We start from the raw sequence: 14737 nt of genomic DNA on the forward strand, positions 1-14737 counted from the left end.
GGGACAGTGGACAGAGATATTAACCAGATTCTAAGATATCTAGCAGCATCTGCTTAGAGAATGGCGGAGGTCTTTCATTGTCGTTGATCTGACGTCTCCAAATTTATACATATCCTCGATACCAAGTGATATCCTGTCTTTTATAGAAGAACAACGAGCAACGAGCTTTCAAGCATCATGTTCGACTTCGAAGATCCGTCAATGGATCAAGAGAAATGTTTCATTTCTGTTGGAACTTTGCCTCCGTTCATCGATCCTACGCAGCCGCCGCAGAAGAAAGCTCCATTCTCTGCTATACTGGCCCACGCATTTAACCACAAGGTATATACAAATATTCACCCAATACACATAGACTGATCTGCTGGATGTGACATCAGCTTACACAATAGATAGCTAGAGTTGATCATTCCACAAGAAATTCACCAGACAGCCTGGAGCTCAATTTCAGAGGCGATTGAGCCGCATCAGTATGCGCGGGTTATCTTTCCTCTATCAGCTCTACTCGAAGGAGAATTTTTCACCAAGTATATAAAGATTGGTCGGTATTATATCTCAGTCTTATTTAAGCGAGAAAATGCTAATATGTCTTCTTAGGGAACGTACTCATGATATCAGAGGGAAGACGAGGTGTAGACAACGTCTATACTCTCAAAGATGGTCAGCCAAAATCTTGCCCTTTTTCAAGGCTATCAAGTGTTAATAGATTCTGGAAATATATAGGGGTTCTTACGCTGGAACTAGACAAAGCTACATATGAAAGTGCAGGCCTCGTTGGGAAATCTATTCAAGCAGGAGGCAGAAAGCACGTTAAGTCAAGATATAGTGAGTTTCTTACCGAGGAGCAAGCCTATCCGTACTAACTGAACTTTTAAAATGAAGTGGTAGAAATAAACCTTCGCCCTCCTTCCATGTTACATGGTAAGAAGGGGTTTGAACGGATTGTATGGGCTTTCAAGAATGTTTTAAACAGTTCAGTGACCTGGCTGTTCTGTGACTTATCTAAATCCTCCAGCCTTGACGACGAAGGTATGATCTGTTTCCCTTTTACTTTCCCATATTATGATTGATTTTGGGTCTAACGAGGGAACATAGATGCCCCTATTAAAAAATACTATCCACAGATTATCACTTGCTCGCCAGTTGAATCTGTGATGGAGAAAGTTCTCACACCGCCCTTCAGCTCAGACGGGTTGCTTCTGATAGCCGACAGGGACGCTCTACGTGACTCGTGTGAGGAGTTGCAAGAATGGCTAGCTCTGGCATCTCTGGGGTCAGAACGGATTTTGGCAGATGACTCCATCGATCCGTATCTTAGTCGTTATGAAGTTCCTCTTAAAAATGAGTGCAGGTCTTCGGACCTAGTCAAAATCACATGGAAAGGCTTGATACCATCCCGCTGGGTCATGGATTTGCTTATATTGATATTGTAAGTTTCCCTTCCCCCCTAATTTTCAATTTAACTGTATTTCTAACCCCTTAGTTGTTTCAGGCGAAAATGTGGCTCTCAGACTGCAGCATCTCACCATTGGTTTGGGCTTCTTGTCTCAGCGATGGGAAAGGACGCGGTGGAGGGAAAAGGCGGCTACTCGGTCCTAGCTTTGCCCATTATCGATTCAAAATTGGAGAAGGAAAGCGACCCGGAAGGCACAGAACTGTCACCACGACGGCAGTTCGTTTGCTGGGAATATGTTGGTGGTAATGTTGCGAGCTTTTGAACCTGTAGGCATAAGGGACCAACCTCACTTTACATGGACCCGATACTGCATGTATTATTATAGGAGGCGCTATTTACATCCTCTAAAAAGGCTGTCAAATAAAATATTCGTTTATGCTTATAATGACCTATCTAATTCACGAATCCTACCTATATGATACACTAAGGATGAGTAGACATAATTCTGTGCTCCAACAAATAGCCCCAAGACGCCTATGGCGAGTTCCACGGAAAGTCAATAGGCTCCAATACAGATCCAAGACGATAAAAATAAAAATGTACTATAGAGAGAAATGCGATGTACACGCATCATCCAAGCATATCATTCAGAACATCCGTGAGGACTGGCCTCTTTCTTATAATTTTTGCTCCGTCAAGCGGTTTCCCGCCGACTTTCTGGGGTTTCTTCATGGTGCGGGTGGTATTGGGGAAGATATTTGCTTTGTTCGTCACAGGGCTAAGTGGGAGTCGAGGCTGTTTCTTAATAGGACTGCTCTGTTGCTTCTTCGTAGGGCTAGAAGAAAGGGAATTTGCAAATCTGCCTATCTTGGGGCTCATGCCACTCAACGCCTGGGTGAACATGGAATCGTGCTCTTCGAAACTATGCTGGCTCACGGCGCTAGGTGGCAGATCGTAGCGCCACTGATGCTCGTCCATGAGTTTGGTGAATTTCCCTAGCAGCTCGTTTCCTTCGCTGAGAGTAGCTTTACTGCCGACAATGAGCATTTTGGTCCTGGCGCGGGTAAAGGCAACATTGACTCGGCGCCAGTCGCGCAGCAAGTCACCCACGTTTCGATCTGAGTTGCTGCGCACGCAACTCATAATGATCACCTCTTTGTCGCGCCCCTGGAAGCGATCTGCCGTATGCATTTCGAGATCAGATCCGTGACGACGGAGTTTCTGTTTCAAAAGGGAAAGTTGGCTTCGGTAGAGCGTAACAACGCCGATATCCTGTGCTGGAATACCGACGGAGATGAATGCCTCAACAAGCTGAGCGCAAAGGGTAGCTTCAACCTCGTTGATGATTCGGGAGCCGTTGGCGGTGTCTAGGGCCTGGGGGCAGAGGGAGTCGGTATTGACAAACCGGGCCTTTGCGCAGGGATCGACGAGATCGCGAAGCCAGCATTGGCCGTGACTTGGACCTAGACAGAGAGACTGGGTGGAAGTCGACAGAGAGGTTGGATGTATCCTTTTTAGGCCATTTATGTTTGGAATAACAAGGGAGCGAGCTGAAATTGCCGGTGTTCCGCACTTGAGAAGGTTGGAGTATATAAGGGTATTAGAAAGGAGCATGATTTCTTCGCACATGCGATACTGATGCTCTAAATTGACCACTGACGACGGATGCATGTCACAGAGTAATTTGAACAAACTAAGGTCAAGGCCACCCTCTATGGCTTGCTTGCTTTGGACAAGAGGTGGGAGCTGGTAGTGGTCTCCCACAAGGATAAATGTTTTAGCCATGCGAATTGGCCCAAGGCAAACAGGCAATGTGATCTGCGAGGCTTCATCAACGATGCAGTAATCGAAAGTCCGAGTATTGAAAATCCGGTGGTTGATACCTAGACATGTCGTAGCCACTACATTTGAATTCCCATATGAATCCTCAAGCTCCTCAATTGTGTTCTTATGCGTGGCTGCTAAATCGGCAAACTGTTTAACTTCCGGATGTATCTTTGATGGTGTCCCAAGGCGGAGAATTCTGAATTTATCATCCCGAATTTTGAGTAGGATGTTGTCAACGGCTGTATGGGTGTAGGAGGTGAGCAAGACGCTTTTCCCCTGAGATACTAAAGCACGGATAATTTGGGCAATCGTTGTAGTTTTTCCAGTTCCTGGCATACCAAGCACTAGAGCATAGTCACTAGCACTTAGAACTTTCCCAATGGCCATTTTCTGGTCCATGTTTAGATTCGGCCCTACGGCTTCTGGGAGGAGGGATATGGGTGGGCCTGGTTTGAATACAGGCGCAGCACCTTCAACTATCAGTTCCCGAAGCCGAGTGGATCGAAACACATCCTTTGCCATCATGGAGATAAGGTTGTTTCTAACAATGGCCAGACCGCTGCTGAATTCATCCTTGTCCAGTCGGTAGAGCATTGGGTTCTCCGTATCGTAGTCCGTGGTATTTGAAGCGGCTTTGCCTCCAGATGATATATCCATGATCCCCTGGAAAGCTTGATTGTTGATAGCATTAAATCCAGGCTCCTTGTTTCGAGCATTATGGAGCCGTCTATCAACGGCCACCGTGATTCTCCTAGGGCTGATTTGAATCACATACCCGTTTGAGAGAGCAAAATGGCCCTGTTCATCGGAAATAACAATAGGCTCACCGACATTTATCTGTGACTCCGTGAATGAAAAGCCCGAACCTGCCTTAGGCTTGATAAATGTATACTGGAAGCGGTTGATTCTTTGGCCGTCAGAGTTCTCAGATGCAGATCCGCTCTCAATGACAACATTGCTGAAACACCGTCCCACGCTCTCACGTTCAGTGCTGACCATAGTCCATAGCTCACGTCGGAACTTTGACATTTCTTTCTCTTCTAATGTTAATAGATCGTCCCATTTCTTAAAGAACGTTTGATGAGGTGCTGTGAGATGGCCGGCGGTTTCTTGAAAGAGCTTTCCTACGCCGCTGGTTTCCTCGGTACCGTCGTCCACAAGTTTGTGGTATAAGAAACATGCAGTCTTTGCATAACATGGGCTGCAAATTCGGGATTCCTTGAGCATTGGCGGAAGTTCGAACCGCTGTCGAAGGTAGCCAGCAAGTAGGTTTCGTTGTTGGATCATTTGGCGGATTTCGCCCTGTACGGCGCGGACGCGAAGAGCTTTTGAGATTTCCAAGTAATATAATATTCCAAAGGTCACATTTATATCTACCTTCACGTTAGCTCATGTAAATGACAGGTTCACTTGAGGGGTTGGTATACCGTAACGGTCGGAAAGCAGTAATGAATATAATGCTGTTTGCGCCCTATGTGACTGGTTTGTATTATTCTTTCCTGTCTTGACTTCCAACGGGACGGTGAGAGTTTTTTGCTCTCCTTCTTCCTCCAAAACTATCTGAACCGTGGCATCGATATTGCCTTTTAGGCCATACATCGGAGACCAGACGTGCTCTTCAACTTCAAGAAGTTTGTTAATGCATATTTTAGCAACGGCACCGTTTCTATCATCCATCATTGAGCCAGCCTAGCGCGTAATGTTAGATGGTTGGAGGAAAGGGGGACGCAGGTTTAGGGGGCTTACAGTTGGACGTGGGTGGATAAATAATTTTGCCCAATCCCTCAGCGCGTGCATCTTGGTCTCGAGGTAACTTGTAGCATCTTGGATACTAACGTTGATTTCAAACAGGCTCTCGAGGTACTTCGGCAATGTGGTATCAATCAGGCTCTTCAACCAAGGTAGACTCCATTTATTCGCCTTCATTGCCTCCTGGAAGATCTCGTGTAGGATATGGCCGTAGACCTGCGGCTTATTAGCATCACTAGTAGCCTTAACGCGGTCCTGTAGCACTGAGCGGCGGGCGCATGTGAATGAGTCGGCCACCGTCGTGGCGGAGATGAGGTGGTCTGGATCGAGAATAATGGCGTAGTTGGAAGAATCGTCTACGATGCATTGACCGCTGCGGTCGAAATTACCTATTAGGTGAAGATATGAATCCTTAGAGACGGCAGAGTCAAACCACGAGTCGCGTAGGGTGATGGCGCGGGTTTTCTTCTTCTTGTCTTCGCGGACGACCAGTACCTACCGAGTGAGTTAGCTTGGGTCCGTGGCTTCTAGTAAAGGGTTTGAAATGAAGGAGATATAAGAAAATAGAAGCATACTTTCTCCCATTGAGTACGGCCCTTGATATTGGTATAGGTATTCTCCGCTATATCGATGACAAGATAGCGCTTAATAGCTTGTGGGGTTTGACTTGGCTTGTAAACGTTTAGCATATCATCTAGTAAAAATATATTTATTCATACAGGGAGCGACCAACGTTGTCATCAAGGCCATCCGCCTGGGAATCAAATGCATCCAATTCCATAAAGCCTTCAAGATCATCCTCAGAAACATGAGCATTCGACACGCGGTCTTTCTGGGGGGTGGCGGGTGGCCTGGCTGCTGCTGTTTTTGTTGTTGTGGTATTGTTTATGTTATATGAAGCTATTATCTCATCCATGCCATCATAATCATCATTATCGAAATCGTCAGAATCATCACTCATGTCCTTAGCCAACTGTGAGAAGGTATCATGGTCTTTATCGGGTCGTAAAGTAGAAAAGTCAGCCGAAGGCAGACTGGGGTGAGAATGTATGTTGTTGCAGTTTTGTGTGGTTGAGAATACTTCATTTGTAGACGCAGCTGCGATCTCGAAGAATTCGTCATCCTGGTCATCGTCGCCATAATCCGACGACTCAGGATCCGTTTTTGGTTGTTGTTGGGGTATCTTTATCTGGCCTTGACGTGTGGTAGCGGGTTTTGATGGAGTTTCGATTGGCTCACTCAATTTGATCCGTTTGGACGGCTGTAATGAAGGGCAATCATCCTGGAAACCATCTGATCTATCCGGGAGTGGTGAGGAACTAGAAGGCGCGGTTTCTTCGGTAGGGTGTTTCAAGAACGTCTCTTGTATTCGATCAACCAGAAGGCCAATCTTCGAAGAGCTCAACCCACCCGAGTCTGTATTTGGTCGAGTGCGGTAGAAGCCATCTCGAAGCTTGTATGAGCCAGAATCATCGCCAGACCGTCTCCCCTTGGTAGCAGACTTGGGCCAGTCTATAGCGCAGCTGTTTGCTCTCCGTAGACTCGACGAGTTCCTCTTTGCGCTACCTGTAAATGCAGGCGTGCGGGGTGAAGATGGCACAAGTTGTGATAACCGTAGCTTTGGCACATCACTTTCTGGCAGCCCATCCCCTCTACTAACATATTTGGTCCACAAGTCCGCCCCCACGTCGTGTTGGGGGGTTTTCATCATCCTTTCTGCAGTCAGGGTCGTGAATGAGCCGTTCTTGGTGATGTGAGATGGCGAGCTCGCGGGCGAGAGGCTCCGGTTACGTTTCTTTCTCCTGGAATTCGTGGGTGTCATCCTGCTGCGTGAAAAAGACCCTCCATGGTCCCAAAAGACATGGTCGTCCGGCGTCATGGTCTTCCCAGGCGCATTGTTGAATGCATCCTCCGTGTTGCTTATAAGGTCGGCCAGCGGTATCTTGTGCGCGGGAGTTTCTGGACATGGCCCCGTAGGTCGAATTCCCGTGTCTGCCTCTTGAGTAGGACGTTCCGGTTCGTCGTCTGTGGTCAAGGGCTGCTGCTGGGTTTCCTTACTCGAAGCGTCCATTTCGTGGCCAGCGTTGTCGTTAGATGCCGCGTATCGGAAGGCATCTAACTTGGCCCTCGAATTGGAACATACGAAGGGATCCTGCATTCCAAGCGAGTGTTATAATGCTCCTACACGGAGTAAAAGAATGTCGAATGCTGTTGATGCTCCAAAACCTTTTCGTCTTCTCGTTTAATTGTTTTCAGTGCAAAAAGCGCGACGCGTCAAATCGCGTTGGTCACGTGTTACTTATCCTCGGCCCGTGACTTCCCCTTTAGGAAACTCAGACTTCTTCTCTTTCTTTTGTTATTCCTTTTCCTCTCTCTCTTTATGAAATACTTTCTCTTTTCTCATGCCAGATGGCTCGTCACAGAGAGTCCAAACAATATCTAGCCCTTGAAGATCTTGCTATAAGATACCACAAATGATGCTCTTAATACGGGTTACAAAGCGGCCAAACAAGTCATCAACATCGATCAGTCTTTTAATTTTGGATGAAGTACCGTCTAGCGTTACTTCGGCATTCCCATCTATATATTGTATATATGCAAGTCCGGTGCAATCAAAGGAGATGAACCATGGGTGCCAATCCGTCCTTGGACTTATGTTTGCCTTGAGCAACGTGCTTATTGTGAACGATGTAAACCACAATCTGCGCATAAGCGCTCACAATTCCTACACATACCATGATGATCATAGTACGCAGGCCGGCCGAATAACTGGACACTGTTAGAAGCCCGTCTTGCAAACTTTGGGGGGATAAATTCAACTTACAATGGTTTGTCCTTCGCTGTGTAATACTGCGTCCCAACCATTAAACCGCTTATTGCAGACATAACCCACATGCTGCAGTCCGATCAGCTCTGGTCGAGGTCAAAACAGAAGAACAAAAATGAAACTTACGCGATGCTGATACTTCGCTCTGCCTGATCTCGACAGTTGATCTGAACCCAGAAGTTCTGGATCGGGTGATATCCCACTGCGAAACTGTTCACAGCAGTCCAAAGCCCCCAGCGAGACCATTTGCCGACATGGGGCTGGACCGTGAGAGCCACTACTAGGGTAATGAGGTAGCAGACGTGAGCAACGATCACAGTAGCACCTCGGCGGTTGATCCGGTCACTCATGTAGGCGAAAAATAACACCACGACAAGTGATAGGGATGCGCCGACTGCTGCCAGGGCGTTTGATTCTGTCCTGCCGAAGCCGAGCGACCTATAAAAAGTTAGTTGACCACGAAATCCACGCCTCAAGTTGTGATTGAGAGATGTCAACGGCTAGACTTACATGATGATGGACGGTGAGTAAGTAGTCAGGGGACTCCATGTCGAAAAGACAACAAATGTAGAAACAAAGTGCGGCCAGCGACGGTAGTAAGACACAGTACGAAAGACAACTTTAAGCGGAATATACGCGCCATAAGCGCCGTTGTTTCCGCCATTTTCCTTCTCAAGTCGCCTTTGAAGAATCTCCTTCTCGGAGTCGGAGAACTTGATAAGACCTGGGCTGAGTAGTGGCCTGGTAATGTAGGGTGATCCAGGCAGGAACATTGCCAGGAGCAGTGAGACGAAGATTGTGAATAGTCCCTCAACTGCAAGGATGTGTTAGCGGAATGACCGAATTGAGTTTCATAAACTGGACATACTTAAGAAAAGCCACTTCCATCCTCGGATACCGCATCGACCATCGAGAATCAGAGTGCCCGACGCCAGTATCGGGCTGAGGGCGTTGCCACCGAATAGCCCAAAGAAGAAAATGGCCACTCTCTTGCCCAATTCTCTTCTCGTATACCATGCCGATAGGGTGTAGACTGCCCCAGGAATATACCCTGCCTCGGCAAACCCTAGAAGCAAACGAAGGGCCAAAAATGCTCCTCGATTCCGAATGAATACCTGCATGACGGCAAGCAGGCCAAAGACAAAGACCTGGGCCGAAATCCACACTCGAGGACCAATCTGTGGAAAAGTCCCCATGTTAGGATCAGAGGGAGCCCCTTCCGAGCAAGAGAGTTACTACGTACTCGTTGCAAGGCCATGTTACATGGTATCTCAAAGGCCACGATGCCCATGAACATGAGCTGGTTGCCTAGGTTGATTGTCGCCTGTGAAACTTTGATATCACTGGCAAAGCCCCCAGTCAATGCACTCGCAATGTTCATGCGGTCTAGCTGGAAGACAAGAAGGCCGAGAAAAAGCAGAGGCAACACGACGATATCGATCCTTGAGGGGAAGAATGAATGTCAGCCGATGCTTTGGATCTTGCCATCGTCCGTGAAGGTGTCCCTACTTTCTGCGAGCACTCTTCTCCTGGCTGGGGTCCCATTGGGGCAATTCGGACAGCGACGAGGCATGAGTCTCAGTGGAATTGCCCTCGAGCTTCAAATCCTTTTCGATATCCATGGTATCTTGCTTCCCTCAGGCTGGTATTCGAGGAGAGCTTCTTGATTCCCCCCCAACCAACGGCAGAGAGACGGCTGAGCCTGCTGGATATATGTTTATTCCGTGCGCTGATCTTCCTGCATCGCGTACTCTGCCGCTCTGTAGTAGGTGCTCTCGCCCCCGCTAAGTAACCGGCCCAAGCTAACGCCAGGATGATTTTTGATATGTATGGCGTGCCTTGGAATCGCCCTTATCTTGAACGACGCCGGTCCTGTGCTCGCTAGGATGTAACTCTCCGGCTGTACTTCACGGCTGCACAGCACACCACGGCTGTCATTCACGGCTGCACGCCATCGGTTCGGTCTATCTCCTTCCAGCTGGATTCGAGAGCGTCGAGAAGTGCACGCAGGCGTTGTAAGTGGCCGGGGATGCATGCAGTGCAGCCATAGTCCAATTGCGTGACTGCAGATCAGTATCGGGATTTGGGCGGCATATATATTGCTTTACTCTATATATAGTATGCATCTGAGTAGTTCTCCATTGAGCAATTGGATTCTCATTTTCTTTCGTCTTTCGTCTTTCACCATGGTAGGCGTGCCTGTTAAACGAGTAGCGGTCATCGGTGCTGGGCCTGCGGGGGCCATCGCGATAGATGCCCTGGCGCAAGAACAAGCATTCGACATCATCCGTGTGTTTGAGCGCCGTGAAGGTCCAGGAGGCTGCTGGTTCGTTATATATATATAAGTATAAACGGCCATTGTAGCTGACGTCGACGTAGGATTGGCGACTCATGCCCGCCTCCAACGCTCAGCGACTTTGCATCGCTGGCGAAGAGAACAGCCGATGCCCCCATAGCTATCCCTGAGAGACTGCCAGCGCAGGCTCCAAAGTGCGACCAGCCTCGTTTCTCGGAGTCGTCAGTGTATCCTTACCTGGAGACGAATATCGACTTCCTGCCCATGCAGTTCAACCAGGAACCCTTCCCCGAAGAACGCAGCGAGCTCTCCATATCACAACACGGCCCTGAGACCCCATTCCGCAAGTGGGACGTCGTCCAGCGATACATCAGGAGTCTTGTAGAGCGCCGGGGATACAGCGACTTTATCTCTTATAACACCACCGTCGAGCGGGTCGAGAAGGTTGGCGCAGAGTGGAAAGTCACCCTGCGAAGAGACGGAGAGAAGAGCGACTACTGGTGGACTGAATGGTTTGATGCTGTCGTCGTGGCCAGCGGACACTTCTGGGTGCCATATATCCCCCCGGTCGAGGGTCTCGAGAGCTTCGAGAAGGCCAGGCCGGGCAGCGTAATCCACAGCAAACACTTCAGGGGCAGAGAAGCCTTCGCCGACAAGGTACGTACATCCTGTCTATCAGTAATGAACATGCTAACGGTCTCAGCGAGTCGTGGTCGTGGGCGCATCTGTTTCAGCAGCGGACATCGCGTTCGATCTGGTGGAAACGGCAAAGACCCCAGTCCATGCAATTACGATCGGACATAAAGCCAATGGCTACTTTGGCGACGAGGCCTTCAAGCATCCACAGATACAGAACCATCCGTCCATAGAGCGGGTGTCAAACAGGACTGTATACCTGGCCAACGGCACCTCCATCGCGGACGTCGACTACATCGTCTTCGGCACAGGCTACAGCTGGACGCTGCCGTTCTTACCAGACGTTCCAGTGCGCAACAACCGTGTCCCTGACCTGTACCAGCATGTCGTCTGGCAAAGGGACCCGACCCTGCTGTTTATCGGCGCCGTCGCGGCTGGTCTGACGTTCAAGGTCTTCGAGTGGCAGTCGGTGTTGGCTGCTCGGCTGCTTGCTGGACGAGCGACTCTACCGCCCGTCGAGGACATGCAGGCATGGGAAGCAGAACGTATCAAGGCCCGCGGTGACGGCGTGAAGTTTACGCTCATCTTCCCGGACTTTGAGGACTACTTTGAGACGATACGACGTCTGGCCGGCGAAGGGGAGCAGGGTAAAGGGCGCAAGCTGCCCAAGTTCCGCCGCGAGTGGGTGAGGGCGTTTCTGGATGGCCATGAACGCCGCAAGGCGATGTGGAAGAGGTTGAACTTGAGATCCCGGGCGTCGATGAATGCGACGGCCAAGAGGGAAGTCTCGCGGCTTTGAGATGTCATTCTTTCCAGTGACCAATCTATATAGACGGGCATATATATGCCCATGAGAGACGATGTATATACAATAATGTTCAAGATGTAATGCCGCAACAAATCTATACAACATTCTACGCCCTTGGATGTTGGCTGCAAACAGCAGTCTCCGGTCAAGCTACATCGTGTCTTCTATCTTCCATTCGTTCTATATGTATCGCATACACAGATTCCAGTCATGGTGTTCTGGTGAGAAAACAACTTCATATTTATAGCAGGCCGTCAACTTTGGCTTTAGCCGTTATTCCTAACAATGTGAGCTTTATCTGTGCATTCGACCTTGAAGACTGGGCTCCAGAGGCATCATATAAAGACGTCCTTCTGGCTCGTACCCCGAGGTCAACCTCGACTGTTCAGCACGTATGCAGACATATAACGTATCTCACCAGTCAACGATCACCACCTCCAAATGCTCCTTACGTCCAAACATGCGTGTAAATATCGAGATATCTCAACACAACGTAAATAACAAATAAAATTGACTATTAAATAACGATAGTAGGGTTCTAGTTTACATACAAATTAGATAGATTAAGAAAAGAAACGAGTGTTGGGCTTGATAACTCGCCCGGAACGGGTTCCCCGCGGTTGGGATAGGAAATTAGGTATTAGAGTAATAGGATCGATAGGAGCAACCTTAGAAGGTGAAGTCTTCTTCTTTCCTAATCGGGAAGGTGAGATAGGGCTTAAGACGTTGTTTTGAGCCTTTTTGGCCTTCTTAGCCATTCGCTCAGCTTCCAATTCACCAGCTTTACACTTCCGTTCAATCGCTGCCTCTGCGCGCCGTGCTACAGTCTCCTCGCGGGCCTTCTTAAGAGCCTCCTTACGTTGCTGTTGATCTGCAAGCCTTTGAGCCTTCTTCTCTACAGCCTCTTGAGTCTTATTATCGCGGTAAATTGATCACTAAAGCTTTATTTCCTCTGCCTAAGCTATCTTATCTTATTTTTTAGTCTCTACCTCGATAGCTCGCTGCCTTACTGCTTCAACCTTAGATAGAGAGAATATCTGCGCTTGGCCTGCTTTATCCTTTTCAAATAGGCCTAAGCCCTTGCCTCGCTTCCTTTTCTTCTTCTCTTATATAAGTGCAGCTATAAGAGACTTATTTTCATGTAGTAAGATCTCTTTATCAAAGACCAGCCTCTCACTGGCGCGGATGATCTTTGATATATAAAGGCTGGTTAATGACTGCCGGAGCTGCACTTTCTTAACCGCGCGGCGGAGACCCCGTACAGTAATAGGGGTAGGAGGCTCAATATCGATATTCAGAGGTGTTAGAGGTCTCTTATCGAAGTATTTCATTTGACGTTAAGGCATAATAGGATATATCCCTGTACTTGCAAATCCAGACTTAATATTTGCTGGTGTAAGAGCTCTTTTCCATGCAGCGTAGAAGAGTCTCCAAAAGTCTCGCTTTGACATTAATAGATACCCATATCCGCTACATAAGAGATTATCAACTTCCTGGGAATATGCACTGGCTAATGGCCCAAATATCCCAACATCCAATGGCTGCAGACGGTGTGTTGAATGTGGAGGTAAGATAACTAGCAAGATACGGTTTTTATCTGCATATTCGATAAATCCCATATTGATATGAGATGAGTGGCCATCTAGAATAAGAAGCCTTCTTCCCCGGCCAGCCTTTGCCTTTATATGCTTATCGAATATTTAAAGCCATTCCTTACCAAAGTTATCATTGCTCCAGCCATTCGGAGATGCTACAAAATATGCTATTTCTCTCTGAGGGTCAAATTCGTCCACCCAGGTGTCTTATAGATCACCTTCTCCCTTATAAATAAGTGTAGGAGGAATCCATTCTCCATCTGCAGAGACAGCAGCGAGTAGAGAGATAAACTCGCGACTTCCATCTTGTATAGCTATTATCCTTCTATTTTTAAGCGCATGAACAGGAACCACCCGTTTAACAGCATGTCCTAGGCCAATAAGGAAGCCTTTCTCATCAAAGTTGTAAATATTATCTGGAGTAATATTATACTTATTTATTGCTTCCCTAAGCTAAAGAAGAGGTTAATATCAATATTTAATAGCTAACTACTAATAAACAAGTACTTGCAAGCTCATAAAAGTGTTCAAAATGCTTGGAATTAGCAGCAACATGCCTGGATTGATCAATGGTGCGGAGATAGAGACTCTTAATGCGATCCTTGTGCCGGCTACAGAACCGAGCCACCCAGTTGATGCCAACAGCCTGTTTAGTGAGCTCGTATACGAGATTTCGCAGTACCTGGGGCGTAGGTGATAGGCCTCTCTCTGATAATCGATTTATATGCTGTAGGAGCACTTCTTCTTGTGCATTTGTCAACTTTTTGCGATGGATAGATGTTGCTTCAGCTCTTGAGACTGCAGCACCTTGATACCGCCGCGCCAGCGTTATTCGGTTAATTTTGAACTTTTTAGCGGTTTGTGAGTAATTAGGAGTCTTTTGCGATTTTAAATCTTCAATCGCAGCAGCAATTGCTGCCTCATTGACCATTTTGTGGCTGTTGGAAGGTGGTTGTTTTGGTGGATGCAGAGTTTTTGGGGTGTGTTCATTAAGTGGTGATGATCGTTGACTGGTGGAATACGTTAGCAGTCCGGAACATAGAAAACGTCGTGTCCCCGGCAAATCCTCAAGACAGCAAGGAGACAAAGCGAAGCCGAGCAGTGCTTCGAGCCTGGTATTCTGGAGTACATCTCTGGTGTCTGGCAGCCGGCATGGGGAATCCATTGTAATCTAGCATGTATAATTACTATGTCATCCCCTGCCTTATGCTTGTCATGGAGATGCTGCTCTGGTTTCTAGAGCTTGTTTCTTCTCTTTTCTTCTTCCAGCCATATAAAAGCAATTAGCTATTATCTCGAACCTCAATGGCGGTCAGCTCTTACCCGCTGGTATACTCACTGCAGGTTGATGAAGGATACTGGCAGACAGCCACTGTGGCTTCAGAGATAAGATACCGGCCCAGCAGGTCAACGCAGCCCAGATCCCAATATCTGCACATCAACATCGCTGTCGTGTGCTTGATCTCGCGATGGCTGAAACTCGAACCGAAATGCCGCATGGGGCAAGGTTTTTCCCGCCCGCGCTAGAAGTTCGCCTTGCCCGCCGATAATCTCGATCTCGCTTCTTTGGACTTCCTCTTCTCTTCTCACGATAGAACACTTCTTC

The 14737-nt window shown here is 47.9% G+C and overlaps 2 protein-coding genes across 2 annotated transcripts; one reads left to right on the top strand and one right to left on the bottom strand.

Moving 5' to 3' along the window:
* Positions 1 to 2023: 2023 nt before the first annotated feature.
* GIQ15_04230 (Dna2p) lies at positions 2024 to 9418 on the bottom strand (the record flags this gene model as incomplete). Its single annotated transcript, XM_033551647.1, has 12 exons — positions 2024 to 4593; positions 4648 to 4909; positions 4967 to 5464; positions 5545 to 5635; positions 5689 to 7121; positions 7705 to 7738; positions 7794 to 7865; positions 7923 to 8234; positions 8307 to 8610; positions 8665 to 8974; positions 9040 to 9238; positions 9306 to 9418. The coding sequence occupies 12 exons, from the start codon at positions 9416 to 9418 to the stop codon at positions 2024 to 2026; spliced, it is 6198 nt and encodes a 2065-aa protein (XP_033405377.1).
* A 564-nt stretch (positions 9419 to 9982) lies between these two features.
* Positions 9983 to 11527, top strand: GIQ15_04231 (uncharacterized protein; the record flags this gene model as incomplete). The annotated part of the gene is made up of 3 exons (XM_033551648.1): positions 9983 to 10122; positions 10176 to 10749; positions 10796 to 11527. The coding sequence occupies 3 exons, from the start codon at positions 9983 to 9985 to the stop codon at positions 11525 to 11527; spliced, it is 1446 nt and encodes a 481-aa protein (XP_033405378.1).
* Between the last annotated feature and the right edge of the window lie 3210 nt (positions 11528 to 14737).

The sequence above is a fragment of the Arthroderma uncinatum genome (genome assembly GCF_011692745.1).
Source record: "Arthroderma uncinatum strain CBS 119779 chromosome Unknown scaffold3, whole genome shotgun sequence".
NCBI lineage: Eukaryota > Fungi > Ascomycota > Eurotiomycetes > Onygenales > Arthrodermataceae > Arthroderma > Arthroderma uncinatum.